Source organism: Camelus bactrianus, chromosome 9, assembly GCF_048773025.1.
Source record: "Camelus bactrianus isolate YW-2024 breed Bactrian camel chromosome 9, ASM4877302v1, whole genome shotgun sequence".
In the NCBI taxonomy this organism is placed as follows: domain Eukaryota; kingdom Metazoa; phylum Chordata; class Mammalia; order Artiodactyla; family Camelidae; genus Camelus; species Camelus bactrianus.
Window position 1 is genome coordinate 41,170,687 of NC_133547.1, and position 13,998 is coordinate 41,184,684.

The 13,998-nt window shown below is 39.8% G+C and overlaps 1 protein-coding gene and 1 long non-coding RNA gene across 6 annotated transcripts in view; one reads left to right on the forward strand and one right to left on the reverse strand.

Moving 5' to 3' along the window:
* LOC123614901 (uncharacterized) overlaps nucleotides 1-13,998 on the reverse strand; it is an 87,413-nt gene that overhangs the window by 65,693 nt on the left and 7,722 nt on the right. The window lies entirely within an intron of this gene.
* LOC105063682 (ciliary microtubule-associated protein 3) lies at nucleotides 1,878-6,921 on the forward strand. Of its 2 annotated transcripts, none has more exons than XM_045511663.2 (6): nucleotides 1,878-2,022; nucleotides 2,271-2,413; nucleotides 3,017-3,112; nucleotides 3,829-3,959; nucleotides 5,380-5,497; nucleotides 6,550-6,921. In XM_045511663.2, exons 1-6 carry the CDS (start codon nucleotides 2,004-2,006, stop codon nucleotides 6,616-6,618), a joined length of 576 nt encoding a protein of 191 aa, XP_045367619.1. In that variant the 5' UTR covers nucleotides 1,878-2,003; the 3' UTR covers nucleotides 6,619-6,921. The 2 variants fall into 2 exon arrangements, with proteins under 2 accessions (XP_045367619.1, XP_074226252.1); XM_074370151.1 differs by having other exon boundaries at nucleotides 1,879-2,022; nucleotides 3,014-3,112.

Sequence of the window (13,998 nt, forward strand, 5' to 3'; positions counted from 1 at the left end):
TCTTCAAAGTCCATGCCATCTGGTCCACCCAGGAACATGAACGGAAACAAAACTATGCCATCAATCACTCAGCCATTCCTTTGGGACTTTCATGATGGTAATCATATACTTAGACCCTAGGTCATGTACGAAAACTCATTCCTTCAGTATTGGAGTCTAATTGGAAAGAGGTGGGATAAGCACATTTCTCCCAGCAGAGATGGGAGCAGTGTTCCACTCACCAAGTCATGAGCCTTGAGTGGTACTCATTCAGATGAAAGGGCACCATTTTAAAAATTGCACAAAGGTACCCTTGGAGTTAGCTATACCCCTGGGCATGGAGGTCGTATATTGAGAGTGTATTAACGTTTGTTAAATGGAATTACAGGTTAGTCACTAGCTGTGCAAGATCTGTCCTATGTTATCTCCTAGATTCTCATGGCAACCCTAACAGGCAAGAAATGATTAGTGCTATTTTATAGATGAATCAAGGTTTAGGTAGTTTAAGTAAATTTCTCAAGGTCATATAGCTAGTAAACAACAGACCAGTACCTATTAGAAACCAGTTCTGGGGAGCTTCAGAGCCTGTTTCATTCCTCTACCATCAGATGAAAGAGAATAGTATTTAAGGAAGTCCCACAAAAGTGGGATTTAAAAAGTATATTATTCGCTCCTATATTCCTTCTCAAGACATCCATCCTCCAGCTGAATCTCTATTATCTTGATTAGGGGTTCTCAATTCTGTTTAGACCCAAGTCCTGCTTTCAGTAACGAATTACTTCGCAACACCCTTTTCATTATCCTAAGATTAACTTCATGGATAACATAACCTACCACACATAATTTCACGAACAATTTAATGCTATAATTGTAAAGGAGAAAAATAATTCCTAATAAATATGTATTATAGTATATAAATGCTCAGATACAACTACTTTAGAAGAATAAGGTAGTCAGTTTTTTGCACCATATAATGGCTAATGAGTAAGCCTAGAATTAAGAGAGAAGGTTAAATGTTGTTTCATATAAGCAGTTTAGGAAAATAAAAGAGCAGCGTTATACATGGACACCAGAACAAAAACTACTGTTAAGAGAATTAATAACACTCTAGACTTACTGCTTTCTGATAAGGGAGAAAAGGTAATATCTTTAGTTAAAATAATGATAATACTCGATAAATTACAAACCACTGAAATCTTTAAAAAAGGGAAGTAGGTGTGATTATGCTACTCTTGAAAAGAAGTGAGTAAATAATGTTAATGTGCTTCCTATAGGGTTGCCAGGTTTTTAAAAATAAACTATTTTATTTATTTACCCATACTGAAAAAGGTCTAAATCATAACTGAACAGATTAATGAAACATGCAAGGTGAACTCTGGTTTAAGCAGTACCCAGTTCAAGAAATGGAGAGAGTTCGGTCAAGACAGCGGAGTAGAAAGACCCTGAGCTCACCTTTTTTCACAGGCACACCAAAATTACAACTATTTACAGACTACTTATCAATGAAAAAGACTCCAGCCCCACTTAAAGGTAGAAGGGTGTGGCTTGAGGAAAAGGAAAAATGGGTCTCAGAGGGGCTTCATACGGAACTATCTATACTCCATTAGGTTCCCAACTCCCCAGCTCTGGGCATCGCCCAGGAAACCCACCCGCTTTGGCCATCACTGCAGAGGCTGTGTTTTCCTACATCCCTGATTCTAGCAGCCTGAGCTTCAGGGCATTCTAAACCCAGGTGTCCCTCCTTCCTCAGCAGTGCATTTCCCGTGGCCAGCTTCCAAAACCCTCTGCCCACCCCCTCATACTCTCAGCCCTTAGCGTCTCGTACACAGATAACCCCCTACCTCCGGCCCAGGAAGGGGAGGTAAGAGTTCCTGTCCCAAGGTGTCCCCCTAGGCAACCCCACTTGCTGAGTAGGCGGCGCTCAGAGCCACACGCGTCTGGGAGCTCAGCCTGGGGCTGCCTGGCGGGACTCTGCTTCCTAGGCAACACGGTACACAAACGCTGGCCCTAGAGGCACTCCTGCGATGTGCTTCAACAAAGCAGGTAAGGAGAGCTGACTCGAGGGTAAGGGGCCCGTGGAATAGTGGGGAGGCCAGGAAAGACCAGCTGGGAGAGGAGAAAAGAGCAGTTCACCCCCACCCCCACCCCCCCGCTTTGGAGTTGGTCAGGTTTTTGTTGAACTCTATTTGCCCACTTCTCTGCTCTGCCTCCCTATTCACAACCTGCCCCCAAGCACTCACTTAGACAAAGAGACCTTCCCTCAAGTAGAATTTCTCCTTCTTGATTCTCAGAGCCACTGGTTAACTACTCCTTTGGAACACGTCAGCAGAGGAAGCTCTTTCCTCACTTCCATCCCCCAAGCTTGCTGGGGAACAAGTTTCTCCCTCTCAGCGGAGTGTCCCACCGAGGGCCTGGATATTACATACCAGAAGATGTGAGTATTCATTGTCCCTTAGGTGGGTCTCAGTTCCCCAGCTACCAAAGGATACCCAAGTTTTCTGCAAGAAAAATCCTATGGGATTTGTGACCTCAGGGTCCCAATATGAGAAAGTACCTTGGTCTTCTGCAACAAGCTGTCAGGGCCAATGTCAGAAGTTAAAGGGCCATAGCTGCCCTTTTGCACCACCCCCCCACATGCAAGCCTTGGCTTCATGCAATTCCCAGTATAGTCCCCACTCATTTCTACCTCTAAAGGCCTATGATTCAAACCTTCACTGTGGCTGTGTTGGGAAGTCAGTTTATGAAACAGTAAAATCAGACTGACAGTTGCATTAGAGCAGACTTAGCACTGTGGGGCTCAGAGGACTAGATTCATTGGAATACATGGAAATGTCATTTATTCTACTTATCCAGCCACATTCCTTTGTAGAGTTACCTGTGTTACTTATGTAATTGTTTGTATGGTCTTGATTCAGAGGAGGCAAGATCTTTGCAGAGAAGATTCAGGAATACTCTTAAGTTCATTCTGTTTTAGTAACTATAATGTTCTCTATGTTTGGTTTTGCTTTCTTTGTTTTCTATATACTACCTGAAGAAGTACGGCTTGGCATACAACCTGTCTAAAATCCCGACCAGTCGAAAAGAATATGCTTTTGGAGCCAGAACAGCCATGAGGTTTAAGCCAATCAGTAAGGTTAGAAATAACTGAATGTGCTTAGATTTTAGTATGATCTGTGTTGTTGTGTGTTTCTGCATTGGAGAGCAAAGCTGGAGGTTACCTTAAAAATATGCCCTGAAATTCAAGGAAAAAAAGAAGTCATTTGGACAAAAGCTACCAAGAACCCTATCTGAAAAGCTTGGGTGTTAGCACTGCAAATGTGTGTGTGTGAGAGAGTGTTCTAAGAGAGTAAAAACATAGTTCTCAGAAGAAATGATACCAAGGCAGAATTTCAGTCCTGAGACAGCTGATGTTAAAATACTGGAGGCTTTATTTATATGCATCATATCCTCTTGTCAGTTAAAAAGCAAATTCCAACTTCTTCACCCTTTTGTGAGATTGGATTTCAAGTCTTCAGTATAGAATATTAATCTCTAGTTGGACATTTTCCTGACACTTAAGATGAAGGAGAGGGATACTGGCTTTAAAAGAATCTCCGAGTGGGATGGTGGGATGGTAGGGGTAGTAGGTGCAGCAAGTCACCTTGGCTCTCTACCCACCATTGGTTTATTTCTACAACCTAAGCATCAGGTATCTTTAGGTAGCTGGACCATATCCTTATATTGGTTTGCTACCTACTCTAGGCCTATTTCTATAGCTTGAGCTGGTTAAACCACAGCTAATACATGCACAGGGAAAAGATGATTCTGTTTTTTTCTTCTCTAACATATTGATCTTTTTCTTGGAAACAGGATACAACACCTTACCCAGGCATGTACCAGACAGTCAATCCTTGGGGACAAAAAGACAAACGAAATTTTGCTCCATTTAATGCCTTGTCACCTCGATTTAGTACATACTCAAAGGACCCTTGTTATCCTGGGTACGTGTCCCTTTTCTGGTGCACTTCAGTGAAGAACAATAGGAAGGGAGATACAAGAAGGGGTTACATCCCAACCATACCCGCTAGATAAGAAATCACTCATCTTTAAAGTTTCAAACTCTTGCCATCCAGGTCTCTAGAATTATAAAATTGTAAATTGTAGTGAGTCATTCAATAAATATTTATAAGTGAGCAGGCAGTTTTGTAGGTTTCAGGAATTTTGCATTAAATCCATCACACAAGGCTCCTGATTTCTTGGAGCTTACATCTGAGAGTCCAGAGAGATGAGAAGCCAGTAAACAAGAAAATATCAATAGTAATAAGGAGAGTACTTATTAGTTAGACTGTGTCAGTTCTGAGAGTGAAAAGGGGACTTGTTAATAATTATACCAAGATGGTTTACATAAGCTGGGGCTGTCATGGGTACACTGGGAAGTATGGTGACCTGGTGATGGGCTGAAGAAAATCAAACAGGATGATGATATGATACGGAGTGATGGACTGAAATCTACTTTAGCAAGGATTGTCAAGATAGGTCTTTCTGGGGAAATGACACTTGATCTGAAATCACAATGACAAGACTGAGCTTGTGAAGATCTGGGCCCAGAGCTGCCCAGACAGGAGGAACAGCATATAAAAATGCTGTACCTTGGGGAGGAATTTTGTGTGAGGAAGAAAGAAGTTCAGTATGGCTAGAGTGTGGTGAGCAAAGAGGAAATGATAACAGAGGAGGAGGGGCGGGGCTAGAGTATGTAGGTCTTGTAGACCAAGGGAGACATTCTAAGTGTTTTAGAAAGCCATTCAGAATGTATGGAATTGTAGAACATGTGGTCTTTCTTTTACTGGTGAGAAATCCAAGGATCAGAGAGTGAGTGTAACTTTCTCACTGTTGCAGTGAGGAAGTAGAAGTGTTGAATCTTGATTCCTGCATCCAGTATAAATGTTATTTCCACCACAGCAAAGTCTGCACCAAAAGACAAAGTGTTGTGGAAAAAAGAAAATTATAAAATAATCCCAGTTGTCAAGAAATTTACCTGGTTCTGCTTTGCTATCCCTAGATTGCTGATACATTAAATTATCATTGCACTTTTAGCCTTAATTGTACATCATGATCAGTACTTATGAATTACTGTGGTACATCTCTTTTATAACCACCATTTCTGGGATTTTTTTTTTTGATCTCTCAGTAAGGATAACAAAGTTGCAGAACTATTTTAAACTAAAGCCAGTTTTTACCCTCACTGCATGTTGAGACTAAATAGCTTGAACATTAAAACCTAATTAGAAATACATTAACAAGCAAAGGAACCCTATGCTAACCAGTTGGTTGCCTTTTTCCAAAGACTTAGGACTAGATTGAGGGTAGTATAATAATGGTCACTAACTCATTCCACATGATGTTTTGTGTTTTTATTTCTAGACCTACCACATACAACCCAGAGATAAAGCCACCTCGGAAAGTCACCTGGCCAATGAGATTTGGATCTCCAGACTGGGCTCAGATTCCATGTCTACAGAAAAGAACCCTGAAAGCTGAGGTAGTACCAGATTGGACTTGTGTAGGGCATTCTACCTAATTCTTTCATGTTTATCAGTGATTCTTAACCAGCAATCTGTGAATAAGTTTCAAGAAGTCCTTGTTCCCCTGAAATTACATGTACAATTTTTATGTATATGCATATGGGGATCTTTTTGGAGAGTTACGCAATTTCATTTGATTTTTTAAAGGTGTGTGACTGAACAAGTCAGATTTTCTTAGTTAATCCTCAAATAATCTTCTGTGGTAATCCGAGATAATCATCCCCCTATGATTGAGGAGGAAACTGAGGCTCAGGTGGATTGAGTGACTTATGGATGTTGCTCAGCTAGAATCCAGATCCTGTGACTCTTAAGCCAGTGCTCTTTCCATCACACCACTTGAGTTTTAGATCGTCAAGGGGCTGTAGCTCCTTCTGGCAAGAACCTGGATTGCGGGACAGACTGCCTGGGTTTAAACACTAGCTCCATATTTGCTTGCTGTGTGATCTTGTGCAAGTCCTCTAACTTTTCTAAGCCCATCTTAGAAAAGTTGCTTGTCTTACAATGGGTTAATATTAGACTCAATTTCATAAGGTTGTAAAGATTGAGATAATGTAGAAAAGCATTTAGCACAGTACCCGTAACATCACAATGTTCAACCCATGTCAGCTGTCATAATTCCAGCAGTGCCTTGTTTTTCCCTGGTAGAACTCTGCATTAATTCTACAAGTATTTATTAAATGCCTGATGTATTAATATTATTATGCTAGGGCCTATGGGTAATGGTCAAGAATTAAACATATAATCTTTGTTTTCATGAAATTTACCAGCCATACTTGGAGATTTACTAAGGAGAAAATAATTTCTAGCATGATACGCACCAGAGTAAGATGACAGGAAGTAGATATACATGCCAGAGTTGAGAGAATCACTAAGGCTGGGTTACTGTGGGGGTGGGGCTCAGCTGGGCCCCAACAGCTATAGGGTGCAGTTGTATTTTGCACAGCCAGGAAGACCAGAGGCAAAGGGCTCTCATTAGAACACTGACCTAGACCTTATTCCTTCATTGCAGCTGTCCACAGACAAAGACTTTAGGAAGCATCGGAGCCGTGTGGCCTACCTAAGCCTGTATTACAACTGAAAAGCTGTGACCACCTTCACGTGTTCCTCTTGACCATGGAGTCTCCAAGATTGAGGGCAGAATTTGAATTTCATCAAATGCTTTTTCTGCATCTATTGAAATGATCATGTGATTTTTGTCCTTTCTTTCGTTGATGCGATGTATCACATTGATTGATTTGCATATGTTGAAACTTGTGTCCCTGGGATAAATCCAACTTGATCACAGTAGATGATCTTTTTTATGTATTGTTGGAATTGTTTGCTAATATTTTGTTGAGGATTTTTTCATATATGTTCAGAAATTATATTGGCCTGTAATTTTCTTTTTTGTTAGTGTCTTTGTCTGATTTGGGCATTGGTGATGGTGGCTTCATAAAATGAATTTAGGAGTGTTCCCTCCTCCTCAATCTTTTGGAAAAGTTTGAGAAGGACCAGTATGTGTTCCCTGTATGTTTGGTAGAATTCCCCAGTGAAGCCATCTGGTCCTGGACTTTTGTTTGCAGGGAGGCTTTCTATTGCTGATTCTATTTCACTTCTAGTGATTGGTCTGTTAAAGTTATCTATTTCTTCTTGATTCAGTTTTAATGGACTATATGTTTCTAGAAACTTGTCCATCTCTTCTAGGTTGTCCAATTTGTTTCTATATAGTTATTCATAGTATTCTTTTATTTATATATATATATTTTTGTAATTCTGTGGTGTTGGTTGTGATTTCTCCATTTTCATTTTTATTTTGATTATTTGTGTCCTCTCTTTTTCTTCTTGGTGAGCCTGGACAGAGGTTTGTTGATTTTGGTTACTCTTTCAAAAAAAAAAAACAAAAAAACGGCTCTATTTTGATTGATTTTTTGGTTTTTAAAAAATCTCTATTGTATTTATTTCATCCCTGATCTTTATTATTCTCTCCTTCTACTGACTTAAAGTTTTGTTTGCTCTTCTTTTTCTAATTCTTTTAAATGATAGGTTAGGTTATTTATTTGAGATTGTTCTTGTTTTTTTGAGGAAGGCCTATATCACTATGAACTTCCCTCTTAGGACTGCTTTTGCTGCATCTCAGATTTTGTGTGGTTGTATTTTCATTGTCATTTGTCTCAAAGCATTTTCTGATTTCTTCTTTGATTTTATCATTGACTCATTGGTTTTCTAGTAGCATGTTGCTTAGTCTCCACGCAGTCATTTTTTTCTCGTTTTTCTTTCTGTGGTTGATTTCTAGTTTCATGCCATTGTGGTCAGAAAAGGTGTTTCAAATAATTTCTAATAATCAAGAATCATCTTCTATCTTAGAGAATGTTCCATGTGCACTTGAAAAGAATGTATTTTCTGGGTTTTTTGGATGTGATGTCCTGAAAATATCAACTAACTGTCCTGTTGTGTCTTTTAGTATCTCTGTTGCCTTACTGATTTTCTGTCTGGAAGATCTGTTCAATGATGTTAGTGGGGTGTTAAAGTTTCCTACTGTTATTGTATTCCTATCAATTTCTTCCTTTATGTCTGTTAGTATTTGTTGTGTATATTTAGGTGCTTCTATACTGGGTGTCTATACGTTAACAAATGTAATATTCTCTCCTCGTATTGCTTCTTTTATCACTATATAGTGTCCTTCTTTACCTTTCTTTATGGCCTTTGCTTTAAAGTCTATTTTGTCTGATATGAGTATTGCTACCCCTGCTTTCTTGTCATTTCCATTTGCATGAAATATCTTTTTCCATCCTCTCATTTTCAATCTATTTGTGTTCTTCTCCCTAAAGTGGATCTCTTATAGGCCACATGTTGTAGGCTCTTCTTTTATTATCCAATCTGACACTCTGTGTCTTTTGATTGGAGAATTTAGTCCATCGACATTATTGTAATTATTGATAAAAGTGTTTATTGCCATTTTAAACTCTGTTTTCTAGTTGATTTTGTTTGTATTTTTTGTTCCTTTTTTTTTGTTTTTTCTTTTGTAGTTTGATAATTTTCTTTTGTTTTAGCTTAATTTATTGTCTTTTTGGTTTTCATGACTCTATTGTATACTTTTGATTTGTGGTTACCTTGTTTTTCAAGTATTTTAATTCATTACTATATGTATTTGCTTTACATTGGTAATCATATAGGCTCAAACACATCCTAAAAAGAATGAAAAAAACTCTATTTGCTTGCTTCCCTCTCCCACATTTTATGATTTTTATGTCCTCTTTTAATCTCTTTATGTTTTTTCTCTTGATTGTCATTATAGTTATCACATTTCTAATTGTGTTTTTTTTTCCTTTCTATAGATGCTTGCTTGTATTCTATTTAGAGAAGACCTTTCAATATTTGTTTTAGGATAGATTTAATATTGCTATATTTTTAGGTTTTGCTTGTCTGAGAAATTCTTTATTTCTCCTATTCTAAAGGATAGTCTTGCTGGGTAGAATATGCTAGGTTGCAGGGTTTTCTCTTTGAGGGCTTTGAATATATCTTGCCACTCCCTTCTGGCTTGCAATGTTTCTGTAGAGAAATCAGCTGATAGCCTTATGGGGGTTCCCTTGTAACTAACTCTCTTTTCTCCTGCTGCTTTTAGAATATTTTCTCTAACTGTGGCCATCTTAATTACAATATATCTTGGTTAGATATGTTGAGGTTCATCTTGCTTGGGACCCTCTGTCCTTCCTGTAGTTGGATATCTGCTTCCTTCTTTAGGTTTAGGAAGTTTTCAGTTATAATTTCTTCAAATATTATTTTTTATCTTCTTTTCTCTTTCATCTCCTCTGGGATCCCTGTGTAGATTGGAATGTTTTATATTATCCCATAGGTCCCTTATGTTGCTTTCATTTGTTTTCATTTGCTTTCTGTTTGCTGTTCTGATTGGGTGATTTCTATTATCATGTCTTCTAAATCACTTATTTGTTCTTCTGTATTATTTAGTCTGCTATTGACTGCCTTTAGCTTGGCTTTTATCTCAGCAAATGAGTCTTCTGCTTTTAATTGGCTCCTTTTTGTAGTTTCTATTTCCTTTTTACAGTGTACTGTATTTCTGTTGATGACCTCTCATTTCATTCAGTGATTTTATCACCTCCTTTTTGAACTCAGGATCTAGTAGACTCTTGAGGTCTATTACATTGTTCATCCCTTCAGCAGACTTCTCTTGTTCTTTTAGTTGGGAGTGGTTCCTCTGCTTCTTCATTTTATGTATATTTTTCTGGCTCTATGAATTTCAGAGTAACAGTTATCTCCTGTCATCTTGAAATGTGTTTTTCTAAAGTGGGAGTGTCCCTGTGTAGGCTGTGCACATCTAATAATTTTGTCATAAGGGCTGTTTTTAGTATGGATGGTTGCCATGTCTTTCCTCTATGTGTGATCGTTGTTATTGCCTTGACTGTGGTTGGTGTTGTGGTGACCAGAGCCTGCGCTGGTTATTGACCAGGACCTCCTCTTTGCTCTGTGGTTGTCACAGCCCTGACAGGAGCCAAGTCTCTCCCCTGTTGTTGGAATAGAGGCTTTCAGCCCCGTTCTGAGCTGTGGTGTGTGGTAGGAGGAACTGGTGTGCTTCCACTGGAAGAGGAACTGCTTAGTATGCCTCCATGGAAGATGTCCACTGGAAAGCGCCCTCTGTGGTTTCATCTTTCACAGCTTCTGCTAGCCTACAAAGTACACTTTGTTGTTACTGCCCTTGTTCCCCCACCTCAGCTGCATGAATGTCAGCAACCGACCCCGGTGTTCCCCAAGTTCTGTGTCACAGAGCCACCAGTGAAGATCCACCAATGTTAGGTACTAGGACCCACCACAGGGTGTGTACAGTCATGCATCTAGCTCCACCATGATCCACAAAGTCAGCCCAAACCCTAGCCCCATATCTGCATATAGTTTTCAGGTCTGCTGTTAATGCCAGACACACCCCTGCTGCAAGCCAGAACTCCACTCAGTTGTCTTAGAGGTACAGGCCTACACAGGTACCTGTGGGGCAAATTCACCACCAACAACTGGGTCTCAAATCAAACCTCAGTCCCATCTTTGAAGTCATGGGACCTCTGGGAATGGATTCAGGTTTCAAACCCACCTCTGCCCTGGAGCCACACACCAGCAATTGTGTCCCTCCAGAGGAAGCCGAGAAGACTGCTATTTCTGAACTATGCCCTTCTGCTCTGCAAAAATGTGTGCAAGCCATGCCCTCTGGCTAGTGGAGAAGGCTGCTATGGCCAGGCTGTGTTGCACCCCTCCCCCACACATGCACCAGAAGTAGTACTCACTATGGGGGACCAGGCTGTTCTGCACACCCTCTCAGCCTCAGCCCACACCACACTCCAGCCCCCTGAGACTGCCTCTGCACAGTCAGCCCCAGTCCTCTCCCCAGGTTCATCCGTGGAAGCCCAAGATCAGCCCCAGGTCCTGGCCTGTCCGCAGTGGCTCACATCTTGGGCTAGGGATCGCACGCACCCTCTGTGCCAGTTTCTCTCAGTTCTGTCTGCCAAGAGGCTGATGCTTTCTCCTCCAAACCTCTAAAGCTCCCTTTCTGTCCCAGCTGACGTCCCCACTGGAGAGGGGACTTCCCAGGGTGGGGATGTTTTTCCTCCTTTGCTGCTGCCTCCTTGGGAGACAGATCCCACACCAATTTCCTTTTTTTTTTTTTTTTCCTTCCTACCTGGTTTTGTGAGGATTTGCCTTACATCACATTTCCAATGTAAGAGATATTCTGCCAAATTTCAGTGGGTATTCTGTGTGAATTGTTCCATATGTAGATACAGTTTTTGGTGTACTCATGGGAGAGGGTGAGCTACACATCCTTCTACTCCACCATCTTGGTCAGACTTCCCCATTTCCTTATTTTTAACTTATTTCTCTGTTGGTAAGAAGTCTGACTTTCAGTATCCACAGAATATTTACTTGTTTAATTCTGGAATACACATAAAGTAGTTTCAGAATTGCTAACATATGTTCCTGTAAAAACAAATTTGCTAACTAGACTAAGTATTTGTGTACAATTCCTTTTGTCTTCAGCCTTTTGGTATATATGCAAAATGCCCTACTTTCCAAAGTTAATATGGTTAGTTCTTTTCTTCCCTAATCCTTTCAATGTGGTTATGTTGTTGTATTTTTTAATACAGTTAAGTTTATTTGTCACTGTTTGTATTGCAGATTTGCATTGCCCCATCACAACCACCACCACTATATCTTTGATTTTATTTATTTATTGTTGGGCCATGTGAAAGATAATCATGGTTCTAAAAGAACTACCCAAACGTGTACTTCTGCTTGTTACTATGGTTCACCTCTAGAGATCAGCAGGAAGGCAGAGTGTTCAGGGGGTGTGGTGTGAGAGTCTGTAGAAGTTGTTCAATGACTGCCTCAGAGTTTTTCAATGAAAAAGGAACCAAAATCAGCAGCTAAGAGTGAAGACTGGGGCACATGTATAGGAAATTTGAGGAGAGGAGGTGTCAGGTAGTCATCAAGAATGATAGAATGATTGGATGATGGTACATTGGCATATGGTAAGATTTCTTGGCAACAATAGGGTTCTTCTTGAGGTCCAGGGTCATAATTAAAAGTGAGACCCATCAGTGAGATTCTGTCCTTTTCTTCAGCACACTCAGCAGCATAAATACAGGAGTGGAGTTGGCAGAGTTGAATTTCGTCAGGGTTATGATTTTGCCAAAAGAGCAGGTGAAGCAAGAAAGTACAAGCGAGTCAAGGAAGCAAGGGAGTGATTGCAATGACTGACCATAGAATTTCAGCTGGTTAAGAAGGGAATGAAGGCATCTAGTGGGTAAGGGGCAGTGAAAAGGTAATTATATCAGTGGATCTTGGTGCAGTCAAAGAATCATTGGGATTAAAGCATTAGAGAGAATGACCTAGAAAGATAGAGAGTGGAAGTTAGAGAGTGGATTGCATGACTCTGAAATTGTGGATCAGTTACTATTAGTAGAATGACACCATTCAGGGCATGATCTTGGAAGTAAGAGGCTGAGGAAGGGTAGAGGACAAAGCAATTGGAGGAAAGAAATTCAAGAACCTGGTGGAACAGGATTTAACAATAATTAGTCATTTAATGATTTTTTGGAAGAATATCAATATGAGAGGAGCAAGAATTAATACTGGAGCAGTACTGGAGAGAGGGACAGTGAACCAGGGGCTAAAACTGCCAAAGCAGTATGACACCAGACAACCATAGTAGTAATTGACACAACCTGATGATGTGAGGTGCGAATCTGGAAGGTTTTAGAAAATACATGGCAAAAATGGCCCGAAAGTGCAGTAAGGAAAGAGAAAAATACCCCTCCAGGCCCAGGGTTGCTGAAGAAAAACTGGCTATCACTCAAGAGGAAATGGGATTGCCAGGAAGGAACCAGGTTTCCGTAAAACAGGAAGATGAAGGGATCGGTGAAAGAATAGGTTGAGGATGTAAGTCATTTTGCTGATAACAGATTGTGAATTCCAGAGGGCACTGTGGAGGAATTTCAGCAGTTGGATAGCATGAGAGGGAGATAAAATAGAAAATTGTTCACATACCATCTAAGCTGAGAACCCTTTAATTTGGGACCTCACTGGGTTTTTAAAAACCAATGCATCTATACTCACAACTGAAACATTATAAGAGATGGCTCTAAAGTGTAGTTTTAGCAGGAGATAAGATCGTGGTTTCAAACTTTTGTCAAGAATATCCCCAAACAGACTTGGTCAGACAATGGGACTCAAATCTGGGCCACAGATCAGATTCAGTATGTCAACTTCTTCACTTAAAGCTATGATTCAGTAACCTGTAGGTAGTCACCTTTAAGTTAACGGGTGGGGAAATACAGGTACAGTACAACAACCAAAAAATGAAAGGCCAGAATTTCCAGGATTAAAACTACACCCAGAGGAGATTTTGACTGTGGTTTCTCCCAGTCAGAAATAACTACATTTGACCTTGAACAATGCCAGTTTGAACTGCATAGATCTGCTTAGGATTTTTTTCAATAAATATATTGGAAAAATTTTGGAGATTTGTGACAATTTAAAAAATGTCACAGACAAATCACCTAGCCTAGAACTATTGAAAAAATTAAGAAAAAGCTAGGTCTGTCATAAATGCTTAAGACGTATGTATCATTCATTACACCTATAAAATATATACAAATCTATCACAAAAAGTTAAAGTTTATCAAAACTTATGCATACAAACACTTACAGACTATACATGGTGCCATTCACAGTCAAGAGAAATGTAAACAAATGTAAAGATACAGTATTAAATCATAACTTCATAAAATTAACTTTAGTAACATACTATACTACTGTAATAAATCTCATAGCCACCTCCTGTTGCTATTGCGGGGAGCTCAAGGGTTGTGAGTATCTGCTTACAACGCCATATAACGCTAATCTCCATGTGAGCAGTTGTCTCTGCAGTAAATTTTGTATTGAGTAAAAAGTAATTCTGTTGTATTTTTCATTGTGTTTA

Excerpts from the sequence above, each read along its gene's own strand:
- LOC105063682 (XM_074370151.1), top strand. Across the intron at positions 3,960-5,379 it reads AAGGACCCTTGTTATCCTGG|ACCTACCACATACAACCCAG; the intron begins GTACGTGTCCCT and ends TTTTATTTCTAG. Across the intron at positions 5,498-6,549 it reads AAAGAACCCTGAAAGCTGAG|CTGTCCACAGACAAAGACTT; the intron begins GTAGTACCAGAT and ends CCTTCATTGCAG.